The sequence below is a fragment of the Papaver somniferum genome, chromosome 7 (assembly GCF_003573695.1).
Source record: "Papaver somniferum cultivar HN1 chromosome 7, ASM357369v1, whole genome shotgun sequence".
NCBI classification, from domain to species: domain Eukaryota; kingdom Viridiplantae; phylum Streptophyta; class Magnoliopsida; order Ranunculales; family Papaveraceae; genus Papaver; species Papaver somniferum.
The window spans coordinates 73,091,230-73,111,402 of NC_039364.1; the positions used below are offsets into that span (position 1 = coordinate 73,091,230).

The 20,173-nt window shown below is 34.9% G+C and overlaps 2 protein-coding genes across 2 annotated transcripts; one reads left to right on the forward strand and one right to left on the reverse strand.

The window, feature by feature from the left end:
- Positions 1-12,522: 12,522 nt before the first annotated feature.
- Positions 12,523-15,086, forward strand: LOC113297610 (protein BASIC PENTACYSTEINE7-like). The gene is made up of 2 exons (XM_026546137.1): positions 12,523-12,840; positions 13,691-15,086. Exon 2 carries the CDS (start codon positions 13,769-13,771, stop codon positions 14,825-14,827), a length of 1,059 nt encoding a protein of 352 aa, XP_026401922.1. The 5' UTR covers positions 12,523-12,840; positions 13,691-13,768; the 3' UTR covers positions 14,828-15,086.
- A 487-nt stretch (positions 15,087-15,573) lies between these two features.
- On the reverse strand, positions 15,574-18,613 carry LOC113297611 (phosphoribulokinase, chloroplastic-like). Its single transcript, XM_026546138.1, has 5 exons — positions 17,959-18,613; positions 17,308-17,392; positions 17,115-17,199; positions 16,596-16,840; positions 15,574-16,083 (listed from the first exon to the last, which is right to left on the reverse strand). Exons 1-5 carry the CDS (start codon positions 18,504-18,506, stop codon positions 15,835-15,837), a joined length of 1,212 nt encoding a protein of 403 aa, XP_026401923.1. The 5' UTR covers positions 18,507-18,613; the 3' UTR covers positions 15,574-15,834.
- Positions 18,614-20,173: the final 1,560 nt, after the last annotated feature.

Below are 20,173 nucleotides of genomic sequence, written 5' to 3' on the forward strand. Positions count from 1 at the left end.
ATTTTTATTTGCTTGAGAAAGAATTGAATCAATAAAGAGAGATATAACTCTTTGATATACTTTATTAAGATTGAGTCTAGTTGATTCTCTTGAAAGTACATTGGAGTTTGTCCATACAGATTGCTAAGCGAAATATTGGGTGTGGTTGTTGTACCCCCAATTTTTCAGTTTTTATTTCCAAACTCAGCAGAAATTCACGGTCGTGAACTTCCGCCAGTATGCGTACGGGTACGCATACTTACCCAGTCTCCATCAACCATTTAGTACACACACAAGTATGCATACATTTGGTTCCCGGTTTTGGACTTATACACTAATGTGCGAACACACTATATGCTTATATCCAAAGATGGTTACATATTCCAAACTCTCTATTTCAATCATTGAAACATTCTTAGAGGATGTTATATAGCGGTTATTCACACACTATTTTTCATCAAAACGATTTTCAAAAGATTGAAACAATCAACATGACTTTCGTCACTTGTAAAGATGAACTTCGCCAAAGCGAAAGCTTACCAACATATATTTCGAGAAATAGATAAGCGAGATAAACTCGGCTAGAAATAGCAAATGTGTATAATCAAAGTCTATATAGCAATACAAGTTTTGTCTCAAGATAGGAGATAGAGTAGATAGACTTTTGAGTGATAGATAAGTTCAAGTCTCCACATACCTTTTGTTGATGAAGTTACACAAGCTCTCCTTAGTAGTTCTTCGTCATCAATCGATGAACGCCGTGAAGTCTAATGCTCAACTACACTTTCTATCCTAATCCGAGACTTAGATATAAGTAGACTAGAAATCAAGACTTATAGTTTTGGCAACTAAACTTGACAACAAGCTTGAGATAGCGACACTTGCGAGTTCGACCGAGCAGTGCTCTGACAATTATAATTGTAGCGATATTTAAACTTACACTTGAAATGCATGTTTAGAGATCAACAGGGAATTATGTCGAGCAACAATGTAAGCCTTAGTTTGTTGTGGGGCTCTAGATTACATGTGCACTGCTGATGCACCATTCAATCTATAACTGTAACTCCCAACAGAAAGATCCAATAAATTTTTTGTTGAATCAATGGATGAACATCTGCAAAACCACCAAAAGTAAGTTAAAGATCTGTGTACTAATTTTAAAGAATGCATAACATTCAAATGGTGCAGCGAACCATAAGATGTGGATGTAGTGCAGCGAAACAAAATGGTGCAATCAACAAATGAAAGTAATATGCAATTTGTGCGGTTTCAAAAGAATCGCATCTGATTGATAAACTTGAGGTTTTTATGTACGTGCAGCGGACCTAAAAAGGCTACTAATTCAACAAATTCAAGAATTTATACTTTGAGAAACCAACTATACAAAATGGTTTCTTACTATGGAAAATGTGATATCATAATAAAGGTAAAAATTATGAGTTGACACACAAAATTTAACATGTGTGTTAATGGGGAGTTATACTCGAGGTTTTAAACTAAATTTGAGTGGCAATCTAATAAATCGAGCTAAGAATAAGGACCGAGATAGCAGGGAGCTGGCAATACCTAAAGGAAAATGCAAAACTGAAGTGTAAATGTGGTGACAGGAACATCGAAAGCCGTCGGAGCCTACAACCAAAATCTAAAGCGTCTGGATCGGAAAAGAACCAAAACAAACCGACTGGAGCGGCTAATCTAAGATTATAACAATGAAATAGGATTGTAACTGTAGCAGCTGCAATACACATATCCACTAACAGAAAACTCTAATTTTAAGTAAATCCATCATGAAAGACAAAAATAAGCAAAATTTAGCAGAATTGAGATGTCTCACAAAGGAATTTATATAATTGAATCCATCTGATAGAGAAAGAACCCTTGAAATTCATCCCGCACTGAAGTAGCTAGAAGTTCTTGAGAACTCCCCAATTAGAGATGCTACTGAAACATAACCAACATAACCAAATTAAAAAAATATATTCTAAAATCACATTCAATATCTTTGGCGAACACAAAAAAAAGAGCCATTTCACCTTATTCTAAACTGGGTTTGAATCAAGCGCATAAAACTGAACAAATCTCACGGTATAACGTTAAATTTTCAACAATAACCATCAAATATGAATGTGATGGTTAGCAGCTGCTCGGCATAACGATAACCATCAAATCACAATATCATATGCATATCTTTCGATACCCAACTTATTAGGATTGTTCAAAGAGTTGACTCCAGAATTTCTCCATCCATAAAAAACCGAATTTGGAGACTGCGAATGAAGCACAATTGCGAATTACATTACCTGAATTTGGTCGTTTCAGAGGATCAAAGAGAGCATTGTTGCATAAAATCCTAGAGACAACCCATGAATTTACGGCCTGTCCATTTGAAAGAGCACTGAAATCTGTAAACATAATTTATCACAACATAAGAGAAAATTAAATATTGACATGAACAAATATTGAATTTATGATTTGTCCGTTTCAAAGAGCAGTGAAGTGGCTAAGCTAACACTGTTAATTGCATGTTACAGCCCATCCCTGTAGCATCTTAGCAGTCTGTTAAACCATTAAAAAAGGGGGTTGTAGTAACGGCATATTCTTAGATTAGATTTATTTCCAATCAGGTATGTAGCGTAAAGGATGCCAATAAATAGATTGGTGTTCACGCTGGGATATATAGTTATCAAAGAAAATCCCAAATGAGTTACTGAAAAGGGATTATAACCTTTCACGAAACAATATATCACTCATGAACATATTTCACAGAGTTTCATATCATACCAATTAAACACTCAGCAAATGGTTTTCCTATACCTACAAAGTCATTCAAGAGGTAAACTTCAGAAGATTTTACTTTGAAGTTTCTAAGATAAGTCGCTTGATGAGTAATAAATCAATAAAACGATGACGCTTTGCATCAGCAGGAAGAGGTAATACATCTATTCTTCTTGCGAACCTCAGTTATTCGATGAAACATCTGGAATAAACTGCCTTCATATGTTAATGCAAACTTCGCAAGGTAACAATAAATTTAGAATGAAGGTTAAAATCCTATCAATTCAAGAAACCATTAGATTTGCAAAAACAAAAAATAGTTTAATTAATATGAACTATAAAGAGTGCGATAGCTACATGGTCTGGAGATGAGACGTAATAGAATACATTGAGCATATCGATCTAAAATAAGGATTCTTCAATCTCTGAAAACTATTGCTAGTATGGTTTTAGTCCTCCTGGAAAAATTTCAAAAGTAACGCATCAAAGTATTCACCTGGAATTTCTATATCTAAGTTCAATAGGGAGGGAAGATGGATGTATATGCCTGGGAAATGTGGTGGGTGAGTGTGATTTGCCTTTCAAAATCAGGTGACCTTTATATAAGTACAAAACAACGAAATAACTAGTAATTTATTACTTCCAGAATTGAAATAACCATGAAAAATCCATGGATTCGGTTATTGGGCGAGTGTTAAAATAAGTTTAAGGAAAAGATTTTACCAGTGCCGAAAACCCAAAACCCTAGACACAATCCAAACAAAAAGCAAAAGTTAGGAAAACATACAAAATAATCTGAAATTAGAGTTGCGGTCGCGGTACGGGGTATATTTAGCTTACGTTTAATGAACTTGATGGGTGAAAGCACTTATGTCGTGATCTAATTTGCACCAAAAGAAATAGGGTTTGAAGCTTTCTATTGGGAGATACTCGCCCAATATTTGAAGAGAGAGAAACAGAATGGTAAAATGCAGTACTTTCATGATTTATATGGGCCATTGAACCGCGACATACGTGCGACAGATTCTTTGGGACACATTCGGAATTCGCTAATTAGATAATACCCGGCTCTGGTATATTGGAACTTTAGGGGTAGTTTATATAAGTATTTGGAAGCCGTGGTATTGAGCATAAATATACCCCCAAATGTGCCTTCCAAACATAATTTAACCTACTTATTAATCATATAAAACATGAATGAGGATTGAAAGCAACAACACAAAGGAATGTGAAAGGCTAAAAGAATCACACAGTTCCTTTGGTTGACATAAGAAGATTGTAATTGCAGATTTGAAAAGGCAATTAAATATAAAGAATTTGAAAGATGAAACATTGATATAGGAGGAAGCAATCAGGTTAAAATTGATATGGACCCTTGCAAGAGCACCATGACATAATCTAAAAAACCTATTCTTAGTTAGAAAAGGTAACTTTTTTTAAATTTGGACATAAATTATTAATCAAAATTTCATACAAATAATGAATCAAAATTCGGATCTTCAAGGAATCAGAGAAGGAAGACTGACAGACCTTTTTCAATTTGGACATATCTATATCTTGATGCAAAAACATAATTTTTATTCAAAAATGTATACAAATAATGAACCAAAATTTGAATCTTCGGGGAATCATACCCGTAATTTGATTTTTGTTCAAAAGAAATTCGGATTGATCTTCCTTGGGAACCAAACTAAAACTCAAAATCATGGAGAACATCCCCATGATTAACATGATTAACAAATAATCCTAAAAAAGGAACTTGTGTGTTCCATGTTTAACGATGAAAGGCAAGAAACCTAAGAGTTGAACATCAGGTTTTAGCAGCGGCAGAAGATTTTGGGTCTGAGATAGTAAGAGAGAAGGATGGGGCGTATTCTTGATTTCTCATTCCTCAACCTAGAAGTTATGCCACACGTTCGGCAGAAGGGTTTGGTCTGGACAACCACAGCCATGGATTTATCTTTGCCAAGGATAAATCTGGGCTGCCACTTACATAGGCAAACTTAGCCAAACTGTATTTTGTATTCTTGATAAAAAAATCTTCAAAACTCCCATGGTTACTAATGATTTCGAAAACGTACAACGATTTCATGCTCTCAGTGAGAACAAACTCATGTTAATCAGTATACTGTAAAAAGTATCGTTAGCAATTGAACTTAACTTGATTGGATGGAAACCCATCAAATATCATAATGTTTATTATGAAAGACTTAACTAACAAAAGGTTATATATTTTTTGATGTAATTTTACGATATGCTAATTAGGCATGATATGATTAAGAGATCATTTTCGTAATTTTAGAGGTGATAAGTTGTTTTAGTACAAAGATCAAACAAGTAATCGGTTCAAGGAAAAACTTTTTCCAGACATAAATAAGCTGTGGTAATATAATCAAAGCTTTAAAAGAGAGGAATGTAACTAAAGCGCCAAAGCTAAAGCGAAACTTACCGATAACATGATTTTATTTGGGAAGAAATAAATAACAACATGTTTACACGTTTATTTTGATATAACCTTATGTTATAGTAATCAAGCACAACCGCATTTTATCGTAGACCCGTTAGAACTTCAACCTGCACGTCAGTTATAGAACAACGTGCATTTTTTTTTGTTGAAGAATTTAATTTCAGACACTATACTTCCATTTAACTTAGATATGGTAGGGATTCCATGATATCCAATTCTTAGAAGCATAGAGAATGTTAAAGCTCTCCCAAAGAAATTGGTTCAGAAACTCAACCAGCTCATCCCAATTTGACGGTGACTGGCCCCCAACCTAGTTGTTAAGTTGAAGGTACATAATAAATTTATTAAAAAAAAATATATATAAAATCATTTGCTTTTCTTTCTTTTCCCTTCTTTTTTTCTTAATAAGGTTTATGTGAATAATAATTTGCCAGTATTTTCTTGTTTTTTTTTTGTTCGATATTCTTCCTCTTATATATTACTTTTTTTTCTTTTTTTGTCGTCTTATGTAACCAAATTAAATTTGCGAGCAAGTCTATATGTTGGTATTTGGAGACTTAGAATAGATTTTTATTGAATTTTTCCTCGACATCATTGCCAAGATGTCCCTGACAAATTTCTTGTGAAACTACTCGCAAATAGATTGGATATAGTAACGCCTTAGGATGTGTTTGGTAGCGTTTTGTAAAACTGTTTTCCGTTTTCAAAAACATAGAAAAAAGAAAACGCTAGAAAAACGCATTTGGTAACTTATTTTTGGAAAACGTTTTCAAACTGTTTTTTGTTTTGGAAAACAGAAAAAATGAAAGCGACTATTTGTCGTTTTCTTTGTTTTCATTTTTTTTCTTTCATTTTTCTTCTAAAATAGACAGAGTAAAACCAAAAGATTTCTTTAAGGCTATCAGTTAATAGCTAGGATAGATCAGGTGTGACAGTTGGATGTATTTTTGGGTATCATCTACCGTTTTTCAATGCGACGCTGGGGATCAATATTGATGGTGTCTTGGGTTATGAATTGAGTTGTAGTTCATCCGGGAAAACAACCAAGATGTGAGATTTTTATGATGGTACGATGATTAGTTGTTGTGTTTTTGAATGCGTTAGATTTTATATATGATTGAAAATGTTGGATACCTACGTATTGTGCAGGTGGAAACGAAGCGATATAAGCAGTAAAAGGCAACAGTAGAATAACGTTTCTTCACCGATGCCCATAACCTATTCGATAAAATCCCTAAAAGAAGATAAAAAAATAATTTCTTATTGTTTTCTTTGCATGTCTTTACAAATTTTGGTCGTTGAATTTATGAATGTGGGTCACATTTGTGCATCATAAACTTGATAGAGTATTGACTAGCTAGTGATACTTTGTTATGTAATTTGAATATTGATCATCAAAAACTAATTTTTAAAAATATGTTTTCGAGAACGGTCTATACTAAACAACTTTTAGGAAAGGAAAACATATTAATACAAGGGACTCCTGGTGTTCTTAATAAAGTGGATGTGAATAAGCTTTTCGGTGAATTAGGATTCTTTTATTTATGATTTTTCGTAAACATGGCTTTTGATAAAAAAAAAATTAGTGGGATATGTTGGTGTGTTATGCAGGTTCAGTTCTTTATTTTGGAAAATCAGTTGTATTCTGATCAAATAGAGTTATCTAAGAAAATATGACAAGATGATCTTACTTTTGGTTTTATTCTGATCAAATAAACGAAGAAACTATATATGTTTTCCCTCTATTTTTCAAGAAGAAGATGAATGGAAACACCCATAATAAAACAAAATTATTAAACCCATGACGAAAAATTTAAGAAAGTAAGAAAATCTTTTACACTTTTTTCATACATAAAAAAAAATTCATATCAAAATCAAATGAATGATGAACAATTCTTTTAAACAGATATGCTACCTTTACAAATTAACCCATTACACTGCTTTAAGATCCTTATATAATAAACCAAGAGGACTGAAGCCACAACACCTATTAGAAATGTTACTCTTCTAGTTTGTTTTTTCATTATATTATTTACCTAGGTTAGGACCTTTCCATGTGGAAAGGTAAAGGAAATGTATTCTCATAATTTAGAGAGAAATTGGATAAGTGAGTTAGTATGGTTGTATGAGAACTCTAATCAATAGCAGATACTATTGAACAAGATTGCTTTTTCAAGTATTTACTAGTCTCAGATGTGATACAACAACTAAACATTCAAGATAACTTTTCCAATTCAATCTTTATTTTGAATGTAGTCATGTACTATAGGTGTTTTGAATGATTTTTTTTGTTTTCATTTTTATTTAAAGTGTTATGTTTCTTTGTATCTATTCAAACTTTAGCAATTTCAATCTGTATAGAATGTTTGATATACACAGCAAGGGTGGAGGTACATGGAACAGTGGGTGTGCAGTGCCCACCCTTGGTTTCCAAACTGTTCCACTGGGTATCAATGTCTTTAAACCCAAATTTGAAATCTAGACTTTTTGCACCCCCTCGAGAAATAAGTTTGCACCCCTTAGAAAACTCACCTATATTAAAGCTAAACAAAAAAAAGAGATTTCTAAATTTATCTACTGCGAACACTTGAAAAACAACCATGAAGGCATGAATAGAAGACAGTCTGCATCACCAATCATTCTTTGAAAGAACTATAAAAGTAATTACTGCTAGTGTTGATTGTTTTGAAGTGTTTGGAGTGAATATCATCACGAGGTAGGGTTCTTTTGGAGCGAATCGTTTGCGAATCCGTATTGAGAATGAGTTGTTGAACAATTTTTTTACTAACTTACATTGAGCAGGAACATTTTTGCAATTTAGCAATAACATGATTATTACGCGATTTTAGGAAACGAAAACATGTCGTCGACGTTGTTGAATATGAAAAGAGTTGGGTTGTTTTTGGTAAAGCATAAAAAGTTTTTTTGGGGTAATTTATATTGCATATAAGGTGGTTTTGGAGGCTTTTTGTTAGCAATGACATGATTATTACGCGATTTCAGGAAACGAAAACATGTCGCCGGCGTTGTTGAATATGAAAACAGTTGGGTTGTTTTTGGTAAAGCATAAAAAGTTTTTTTTGGGTAATTTATACTGCATATAAGGTGGTTTTGAGGGCTTTTTGTGGAGACTTGAAACATTTATATATGATGCACACCAGTATAAAATTAGAGAACAATGCGTGATCGAAAAATAACTAGCTAACATATCTTTTGCATTGTATATTATGTTGCTATGAAATGCTATTAGGTGTTATATTAAATTCTTTCATATGTAGCGAATTTGTTTTTTTTAGCCTTTTTTGTTTTGTGGTATAATTTTTTATTTTCCCACCCTCTTTCGAAATGCTGGCTCCGTCCTTGAAACACGGTATAGGTTTAAAAGTTAGAAACGAGGTTTTTAAAGTTACTATAAAATTTCACCGAGAAACTCATCGAGATAAAATTATCCCAGTATCTCGTTTTGACCGAGACTAGATTCTGATCCACTACATCTCTCATTTACAACTCCAAGTCATACAAGCCTCCATGTCGAACGGTGAGCATGACACCCCTCTCAATTGAATGATAATAGAACTTTGTGCATTAGTAAATCTGGAGAGGACATTTGGCTAAACCCTATTGATCGAGATACTAAAAATAAATTACTATATGTTTACCCCAATACTTAAATGTACTGGGAGGGTGGGTAATACTTCTGGTGGAGATAAATACATAGGTTATTCATATACAACAAACACGTGTTTTGATTAAATCTTTATCTTCAACCACCACCGATTTGTACCGTGACACGAAGAAAGAAGACTCTGTAGCTCTTGGAATGCTATGAAACAAAACTCCCTCTTACTTAGAAAGAATACCAAAATTTTGTTGTACCTTAAAAAACATACAAATCAGTGGTGATTGAAAATCCTTTGTGGTATTTGTTGTCTGTGGAGGTTGGATTAACCGTGCTAAGGTACACAATTCACTTAACACTCTCTATGCAATTCAAATTTGGGTTTTGGTGGTAAAAATTTAAACTTCAATCTCGCTGCTATTTAAGACCAATTCATTTGCTTACAAAATGGTTAACATAGCTTTATCGACTGATCCTCCATTGAATCGCGACATATAAAAATCCTTGCATCACAATGTAGTTGCAGCCATTAAAACTGATCCGATGTGGTTGATTATTGACTGATGTACGGATTGTATGAGATCGGAATTCAATGCAAGGAGTTTACACGGTTATTATAACATCAAAATGGTTATCTCTGCATTATCAATTTCACGTACATCTCATGTTCGGAAAAAGGCATGAACTACAGGTAATGTATTCTAGATATCTATTCTCTCCTTTCTTGCTTTTGTTAGGCTCCACCAAAGGGGGTTTCTGAAAACGCAGGGGATACCAAATACACCCAACTTTGTCGTTCGGAAACCTGTATAGACAAAACTTAACAAAGTTGCAAGTAGACCAACTTAATGATCCTTGATAATATGTATAGATTTAATATCTCAACCTTCTACTCAATCAATATGTATATAGACACAAGGTCCATGAACTACATTGTTAAGCAGAGTACCCGGATGATCTCGAAAATCAATATCCAAGATCAATCTAGTCGTATCCAAATAATTCAATTGGAATTCTGCCAAGTGATTAAACTTGTTATCTATCTTTCAAGATACGAATTCTACAAGAAACTTGTCTCGTAATCGATTGCAATTAAGTGGACGTATCTACTTATATTGAATATGTATAAACTTGTGTAAATCTAATTATAAAGATAAACAATATAATGCGGAAAAGGAAAAATACGAGACACCAGGAATTTTGTTAACGAGGAAAATGAAATAGCAAAACACCCCGGGACATCATCCAAATTGAACACCACACTGTATTAAGCCGCTACAGACACTACTGTACTATCATACTTCCGACTGGAATATAGTTGAGACAGAATCCACCCTCCAAGCGATTCAGTAACAATCGTGATCCTTACGTCTCTTGAACCTCGCAAGGTTCTACGCACTTGATTCCATTAGCTGACGTCCTTTACATCCTAAGATTTGCTTCAGCCGAAGTGAACACTTTTGATACCAATCTTCCTCTAACATATAAGCCTATTTAATTTCTGTTTAGATCAAAGATCAAGGTGTAGAAATCTGTTTGCAATAGCAAGCTAGCAAACCTAACAAATCCGGAACTTACGACTCCCAGCAGCCTATATTTTTAACCACCTCTCAAGAACAATTGTCGAAAGATCAACTAAGATAAGTATTTAGATATCTATCTTGAGGAATCACAAAGTCTGAGACGAAGAAAACTTTGTGATTACTATATATCTTGCCTGAAAGAGATTACAAAAACCTCGATAACAGAAAAGCAAGATCATGATTCACGAACTATCAAGGTAAAGATAGTCGTACCTGGCTTCACGAATCCCCAAGCGAAATCTTTCTAGTCGTAGACCTAAAATGTCAATAAAGGCGACTCTAGAATCAACTAGGACACAAAGTGTCAGGGATTGATTTTTCCAGTTGACAGAGATGCTCTATTTATAGTTTTCAAAGACCATGGTTAGCTTAGAATTCAAGCTAAGATAACTTGAGAATCAAGCAAACAAAATAGGTCTTCAAACTACAACAGAAGACTATAGACATAGGTTCGGTTACTGAACCATGTATAATGATTGTTCGGTTTGGAAAGTTAGCCAAAGAACTAAAATCTACTTGATGTTCATTTAAACACCTAAGAAATTAATCATGATTCAAACACATAAGTGTTTAATAAACCAATAAATTCTTAGCAGTGTTTAAGAGTTCTAGCAATGCTAAATATATTAAAATAATAAGTCTTTGAGCATCTTCTAAGCATTGTCGGGACAGTTGGTACAACAGTTTGCAAACCGTAAGGATTCTTCACGAGTCAGGGGGCTACGGTTTGTGACCCGACTGCTAGCCTATTAATCCAACTTATAAAATCCAGTTCACCACGATTCGCCAACCGGTTTAGCAAACTGTTCACAACTAAACTTGTGGTTCGCGAACTGGTTCGCCAACCTTCCTGTATTTATGTATCTCAGATATCTATGGTTTGCGAACTGGTTGGCCAATCTACCCTGAGTAGAAATATCAGTAAGTTCATATTTCTCTCTTATGATGTTTGAAATATTTCCAAGTGATATGATCATTTGCATGGGCAATTTTCAATTGATCCACAAATTAAATCATAGAACTAATATTGTTAAGGACCTTTGAACATCCATCGTTAAATCATATTTCGAGATTTTCACAAGACAAGCTTGACTCGAAACATCTTCTTTGTTAATCTACTATAAGTCATACGACATAGTCACAATAGATAGAATGATGGTATAGTGAGTAAAATAGAATGGTTCAGTCTTTAAATACCTGATACAGAATTTTCTCCAAACGTATTCTTCGATCTTCGGTCTTCAAGAGTGATCTCTAATACTCAACTACAATTCTAACCTATCTGAAACTTGACTTAGTAGACTAGAAATCAAGATATAGTTTTGTTCACCTAACATTGACAACAAGCTTGAGATAAAAAAATTCGTGGGTTCAACCGAGCAATGCTCTAACAGTTTCAATAATCCTTTAGAGTACTAATGGGTTTATTTCATGGGTAAAGGACCCTTTACATTTGGTTAACCGATGGTGGAAGCATTTACTCGAGGGGATGCTCTCGAACCAATGAATATTGTATGTTCTGGTGTTTATTAGTAGTGGTATATAATTGGATTACGTGCTAATGAAGATCTTTGCACCTGGGCTCTTTTTTTATTATTTTTTTCTGCCATATCCTCTATTGTGGACAGGTTACACTTGCAACCGAAATGGAAACCAAGCTTTCATGGTTCAAACAAATTGCCTATACTTCTGCCTTTGCCACGCCACACCAAATCAAAAATTATCATCGATAGCCGTGCATAGCACGAGTTATATGTCAATTTTTTTCAAAAGAAAAATATGATTTAATGCACCGCGACCCATCACACTTAATAAAAAATTCTTATCTATGTGTCAGGTTATATAACAATTTTGTTAAAAGAAGGTAATTGGTATGAGAAGTTAAACATGTTCATGTTGTTAAAAGAAGGTAATCGTTGTACAGCTACAAAGCTAGTTGATCAAAAAAAATAAAAAAAAATAGAAAATCAACCTTTAAGAAAACGTAACCCCGCCCATGTGTTATCCCCTTAGTCAGGTGGATAGGCGTTACTTAACACAAGAACCTAAAAAAAGAATCGGAGAGATATCAGATATCAAAGAAAGTAGTTCCCACTTCCCACTTCCCACCATAAAGCACAGAGCTCTGACACACACATCAACAGTGAAATTCATGGGATAGAAACAGTAGACAGAAGAAAAGACTTGTTTCTCCCTCTCTCTATACTTGGAGGAATACATACATTAGAAAGAAGAAGAACACCAAGACTTCCTTTTTTTTCTGAACCAATCCATCTCATACCCAACACAAAAAAGAACGAAAAGAAAAACAAAAGTCTTTCCTTTCCATTGAAGAAGATCAAAGCTACGACAACAAGACCAAGTCACTAACAGAGGGCTCCTTCTTATATCAGATCCTTTTCCTTTTTGTTTTACTCGTAAGCCTCTTTCTCACAGAATAGTTACTTCATGACTACAAAGATTCTTAATTTTTTTTATTTTTTTTTTTTTTGCCTGCTATGAATAATTTGCTTATTTTCTTAATTTTAATTCCTGGGTTATTTCTATTCTCTTGAAATTGTTAGTTTTTATTGTGTAAATCTAAGGGTTTTTAGGTAGAATCTATGCGCTATAAATGGTCTGTAAGGTTGATTTTCCTTGCGTTTTGTTTATCAACTCAGTTTCTTATGCGGTTGTTATTATTGGGTTTTCTACTTTTGAGGTTGAGGTTTTAGGTTAGGTTTTTAGGTTGATTTACTACATTTCTGCTTTGAATTTCAGGGTTCTTAGCTTGACTGGTAATTTTTTGTGTTGTTCAGTGTATAAACTCGGTTGTAGGATTTATTTACGGCATGATCTTGTTGATATCTCGGTGGATTTTGTTGCTAATGTTTTTGATTTTTCTCTAACTCTTTGTGAAGACAAATTGCTGATGCTATTTCTAGGGTTTATTTTCAGGAACTCCGTTGTTCTGCTTCTAAAATTTAGGATTTTGACGGGCTTAGACCATGATCCAAGTGGTGCTGATTTTAGTGATTCTGCTTACAGTTCTAGGGGTTTATGTTGATATTATGTCACTTCAGTAACTTCAATCTGAAGTGGGATTTTCTATTCTTGCATTGCATTCGTCTTTGGTTGTGAATTCTTACTTTGGGAAATGTGTCTGCTTGTCACCAGATTAGGGTTTTTCAACCATGGATAAACCGTAGTAGTACTTTATGAATGAATGAATGAATGTGTGTGTACCATCTCTGATTGTTATGTTCCATTGTTGAATATGAAATGCAGTACCTCAACTATATGGGTTCAATCTATTCCAACTGATCAAGAAATTTGTTCAAGGGTTTTTTAGCCTAATCAGCTTACATGGAGGAGAAAGTTGGACTAGGTATTCGTAATTGGGATTTTTCGAAGCAAACAGTTACAGATCATGCAGCTCTGAAACCTGTTTCCGGAATTCCAGTATCGAGTAGCACTACTACCGAGCATCAACCCCACCCGCACCATTATCACCAACACCACCAACATCAACAACACCAGCACCAACACCAGCACCAGCACCAGCACCAACTCCAACACCAACAACAACATCAACTCCAACATCAACATCAACACCAACATCTACAGCAACATCCGCTTCCACATCCACAACCACTTCCGCATTTACATCCACAGGAACAGCAACATCAACATCATCAGGCTGCTTTTTTGAAAATGGGTATGTATCCGAACAGACATTCTATGATTTCTGAATCTGAAACAGACCTAAATGCTGTGGATTATGCCAATCATTGTTGGGTTCATCAAAGAAGTTTCCTCCCTCCAACAAAAGCCAGTCAAACTCCAATTCTTACTACTCATATAAACACTGAAACTGGTCTTCCTGTTATTCCAACTAGCTTGGGTATGCCAATAGATGGGCCAATCCAAGACGATGAATTCGGAACTAAATCCTCAAAGACTAAAAAGCAGAGTTCAGCGAAGAAATCTGAAAAAGTTGCTAAGGTTTTGAAAACAAAGGAACCAAAGAAGAAATCTGCAGCATCCACGAAGAAGAAGGGGAACTCGATTTCCACTGCAATTCGTGAGAAGAAGAATCTCGATATCATTATTGATGGATCTGCAATGGATTTTTCTCAGGTACCTACCCCTGTTTGTTCATGTACTGGTATGCCTCGTCAATGTTACAGATGGGGTGCTGGTGGGTGGCAATCTTCATGTTGCACTACAAATTTATCCGAATATCCTCTACCAATGAGTACTACGAGACCTGGCTCTCGTTTAGCTGGCAGGAAAATGAGTAATGGTGCTTACGGTAAGCTCTTGCAAAGACTAACAGTTGAAGGGTACGATCTCTCTCATGCAATTGATCTGAAGGATCATTGGGCAAAACACGGTACTAATAAATTTGTTACAATTAAGTAATTCATGTATTAGAATCGTAGATTTGTAGTAGTATCGATATTTAACTTATTGGCATGCGTAAAAAGTTAATGTGTTTTTCCGTATCTTCGAACAGAATGTGTTTTTCTTTTCTTTCATCTATGAATTAGAGACATTTCAGAAGCGATGGTGTAAAAATGGCATGTTGTTGTAACTTAAGAAATTCCTTCTAGTTTTAATGGATCTGGAACTTGGTTGTTAATCTATTGGAAGATAAATATTGCTACTGCTCCCTCATTTATTGATTGGTTAGATTGCATCGCGGCTTTATGCACAGGTTTGAATGAGCTGAAAAGTCGCATTCTAGCTTGAGCTAATGGATGGTTTTCTTTTGTAACATAATATGTACGATTTGTCCATGTCTATTTCTTTGAACTTCTGGATATCTTACATACCATGAAAATTTAGGTGGATCATGTCAAGGTTAGCAATGATGGCTGTTTCAATTTAATTCTCATCTGAGTATATTTGATTGGTTCTAGTCTAGGTTGTACAATTCAGAATCACTTGAGGATTCCCCATATCCGTGCTTTGTGGATTTTATACGACTGTATTCTGTGAGGAGTTCTCTCAGATGGGCGTATAAATCTGAACTGTACCTCCTGCAATTACTACATCCGTATCATTTATCAACCCCTGAAAGTAAGATATAATGATCTCGTTTAGTTGGAACTGAAAGTAGACATAAAAATGAAGATGGAAGGAAAAGCTTTTGAACCAAATGAGGATCGATACAAAGTAGCTGAATTTATGAAAGTTTCAAATATTTTGATTTTTTTAAACTGCATTTCATCTCCCTTGTGTCCTCGCTATATTACAAATCTCCACATGATAGTATTACAACATGAATTACATATAAGAGTGTTCTTAAATCTTATGAGTTGAAAGTAGAAAGCCTAAACTCCACAATGATGAAGTTGGAGAAGAAGAATGAAAACTTCGTAGAATAATTGTTTATTTGAAGTGATTCTGATCAAGTATTTCCGCTATCAAGCTTTGCTTGCTTCCAAAGCTCCAACTTTGCTTGCCAAAATCTGTTCATAAAGATCTCTGATCTTCAATCCAACCATGGTTTGGAAGAGACCAGTTCCATTGTTACTACCGGGGAAATCTGCGTGCTTCAACATCTGTTGGGTAACTTCTCCGTAGAACTTGGTAGAGATGTTGCTAAGATGACTCTCCACGTAAATCAGTTCGTCTAATCTGTCAAACTGTCCATCCATTTCCAACACAGACACCTGCAAGAGGAGATGCATGGTTCTTTTAACATATCAGGAGAAAGACAACGTATCTACTAGATGATGCGCTGGATACTTGAATCCAGTACCTAAAAGCTGATCACATTTTGGAAATATGATTTGTTGAGATGGGGAAATCTCAAATCCACCTATCCGGCACCTCTAACTAGGTTCGCTATCGCACCAGTTGGTCCAGTTCAGTACAACGGCGACAGAGGAAGCTAGCATCTGTCTGAAAGTGAAAATTTCACTAAGAGACCTTTACGAGGCAAATGCACCAACAAACGCACTCTTCTCTCATTTATTCATTAAATTTTTAGATGTTGAGTTCTTGAAGTGTTATCGACAACCATAACTAAGATACCCATGCGTGGGTTTTGGTCTAGACTCTCCCCTGTAATGCCACAATCTGGCTACCAGGGTCTACCTACAGAGGAAAATGAGTCTCCAGACAATATGAGAGCTTCCATATCTATTAGATTTGGCGTGAGAAAGTTTGTAGAAATCTTTACCTCATTGTCGAAGTAAGAGTCGGGACCATAGTTGAACTTGATGCCTGGGTATGAACAAGTGAGTTTCCTTCCACAAGGAATCCATGAAATGGTGGAACCTTCGTCGAACAAGTAAACTGGACTGAAATATTTTACACCTTCTTTCATGATCAATCTAACCCTCAAAACTTTTCCTTCGTTGTCATCTGGAATCAATGTTGTTGGTAAAACTTCTATAACTGCATCTGCATATTGCTTTTGTGGATCTGTAAACCAAAAACATTGAAGGCTTAGAAATGCAAGCAGTCAAATTAAAATTTCATACAGTTTCCAGTTATAAAAATTGGTTTCTTGGGCAATCGCCTTTGTGGGATATTCTTTGTTCTCATTAGTAGCTCAAGTACCGAGCCAAAGATACGGACAATTCCTCGGTCTCACACGAGAGTCTATGTCTCTCTTGTGCATGCAAATCTTTTGTATAATGTCCATAGACACATTTCATTATTAATGCTTTCTTTTTGTGGTTCACAATAATATTACCAATGTAAGCATCAAAATCAGGCTTTCGGGCTTCAATACTAGCTTTAATACTTTCAAGACTGTGACCACGTTCGGCCATATCCCTCTGCAACGTATAGGAATGATAATCAGAGACTGAAGCTTATCATGATAGTATCTAGCATGAAGGACAGTCAGAGAAAACTGTCGATAACAGTATTCCATCTTTTTTTACCTGAATTTTCCATGCAAACTTGACTTCGTTACTAATGTCCAAGTAGATACTGAAGTCGAGGAGGTCTCTAACCCGAGAGTCGTACCTGATTAAGATTATTGTTTTCATAAAATTAGTGATTGATTTGCTAAATCATCAAAATATATGTAAACTCAACACATTCATTTGCACCTTTTCGCCAAAATAAATAAGAATGGAGATGCAGTGGATTGAACCCTGTACCTACAAAAGCTTATTGCTTATTTCCATTATAACATAGGCGTGTTACTGGGGTGTAAACTTAAGCTAGATAATGAAATGAATGGACAAGCCATCAATCATACTACAAACTCTGACGTTATTATCTTTCTCTCCAACCTTTCAAAACAAACTACAGATAAGCTAAACTGAAAACATCAGATAAATTTAAAACCTTCTAAATAAGAAAAGGAAAATACTACAATTACAAGAAACTAGAGATTAGAAGACTGAATTTCCGCAAATTTCCATAGAATATTCAATAAAGCCTCCTTGTAAAATTTTAGTTGCTTCAAAACCCTTAAATAAACCGGAAGCCAGAAGAAAAAAAACGGTGAAGAAGAAAGAAACAAGCATCAGTAGCGCAGTGCATGCATGAATCTAAGTAGGAAAAATAAATGAAATGGTACTCACATTGGGTGAAGACCTTCGATGACAAGAATCTTAGGAGGCTGGATAAGTTCTGGAGGATCTAAAAGACCAGATACATGATTGTAGATAGGTTTCTCAACAGCAATACCGTTTTTAAGAGCTTTAACTTGCTCATACATTAGGTCAAAATCATTAGCTCTTGGGTCAAGAGCAGTAACACCCTTTTCCTTTCTTCCGGTTCTATCAAGTGAATGATAATCATCTAAACATATGACTGTTGTTGTATCACTAATCAAAGTATTTGAATCTGGGTTTCCACCCCTTGGTGGTTCTGCGGCACCACCAAATACACTTGTTAATCTTCTCATAAAAGTACTCTTACCACATCCTGAATCAGCTGCCAATCCTATCACAATTGTTTTTGAATCTCCAGCTGAGCATGAGAAGTAAGAATTTCTTCTGGTTGATAATGATGATTTCTTGGTGAAGAAAAATACTTGTTTTTGATTGAAACCAAGGTTGGTTTTTGTTGTTGTTGGTGTTGATATTGTGTTCAAAGACTGAGTTGTATACACAGTACAGATTGCCATTTTGGTGGAACTTTGAAAGTCTCTTTAGAGAAGAGAATTCTAATATATTTTCTGAATTCTGGTTTCACTTCTCAGTGGGGGTATACATTTATGTTTTAATTTGTAGAAAGAAAAGCAGACACTGAAAGTAGTTTTGAGAGGAGATAAAAAAAAAACAAAACAAAAAAAGTTAAGAAATGGTGATGTTTTTGTTTATTTTTACTATTTAACGTTTTCTCTTAGTTATTACTGGCCACTATACCGCATAGCTTATGAGAGAAGTGGAGGTGATATGGAGATGAGTAGGAAGAGAGGCCAGTAAGTAAAATTTTGTAACTTTGTATAATTGACTGAAAATTATTTTATTTTTATTTATTTTCTTCTGAAAAAGAAGTTATGGTTGTTGATTAGGGTGATGTTTTTGATGACCACATAACAGATGGGGAAGATGGGTGGTGATTCTCTTTCATTTTGGATATCGGATTGACAGGTGGAAGATAAAGGATGGTTAGTTAGAGATGAGGGAAGTGTAAGGATAGTGTTATAGGATGGTGAGAGTGTCTTCTTCTTCTTATATTCATTTCAGTTCATTCAAGTGAATGAGTCTGAGAGGTAAAACACCTAGGCGCAGAGCAGTTGATAGTTTCATGGGACCCATCGAAGTATCTTCTGTGAATTCGGTTCCATACTGCTGTTTGTGATAAGAAACGTGTGCTTCCTATGAAAGAAGAGTTAAAAGTGAACGTTGTATATGTTCTAAGCCCGATGTCACAATGTACAATACATACAGCCAAAACAGAAAGAGAACGTTATCAAAATTTGTGTACTCGAGGTGAATCAGCTTGGGTTGTCCAGTATCTCGTTGAAAATTCACGAAGCTTAGTGTCTATAGCTTATAAGGAACGATTTTTGTTGGGACCATGATTTTATTTTGGGTAAAGACATTAGAAATAAATCTAGGTCACCCCTTATCTAGATATTTATATTAATACCTAAATTACCCTCCTGATTAATTTTGGGTGATGATTAGCTAGTGTTAATAATAGTTAGTGTAATGATTAGTGAGATGATTAAGTTAAAGATAATTAGTGAGATTAAAAAATCAGACGAGTTTTTTTTTAAAGAAGTAGAATTATTGAGAGAGTAAAGTTAGAGAAGATGAAGAAGGAAAACATGAAAAACGATGGATTTTACCAACCACAACCGGAGGAAGGGTATTTGGGTACCCAGGTATGCTAGTTCAAACTTAGATAATTTTGGTTGAATTGCTCCAAACTTTCAAAAAAATGAGATTTTTTATATAAATTTGGGCCAGTTCGGTTAACCATATGTCAACAACATGTAACCGAACACATCTGAAAGTGTAGTTCGGTTACCATATGTCAAGAACATGTAACCGAACACACCTGAAAGTGTAGTTCGGTTACGTTTTCCAAACACGCAGGTTACCGAACTCGCTCGTTAATGGAGGTTTTGGTCGTACAGTGCAATGTTCGGTTATCTAGAATAAAATGGTAGGTAACCAAACTTTGAACTTGACAATTTATTTGAGTACATCTTGTGTGTTCGGTTAGTTCGTAAACTTCAAGGAAACCAAGTTCCCAACCAAACTTCTGGTTAAAAGTAACCTAGTGTTAGAAGTTCGGTTGGTTCGCAAACTTCAACATATTTTGCGAATCAACCGAACT

Bases quoted from the DNA above. Each gene is read 5' to 3' on its own strand.
- LOC113297610 (XM_026546137.1), top strand. From the start codon at position 13,769: ATGGAGGAGAAAGTTGGACTAGGTATTCGTAATTGGGATTTTTCGAAG.
- LOC113297611 (XM_026546138.1), bottom strand. From the start codon at position 18,506: ATGGCAATCTGTACTGTGTATACAACTCAGTCTTTGAACACAATATCA. The intron at 17,393-17,958 runs GTGAGTACCATT...AATCTTAATCAG, and splicing joins ATCGAAGGTCTTCACCCAAT to GTACGACTCTCGGGTTAGAG. The intron at 17,200-17,307 runs GTAAAAAAAGAT...TATACGTTGCAG, and splicing joins AGTTTGCATGGAAAATTCAG to AGGGATATGGCCGAACGTGG.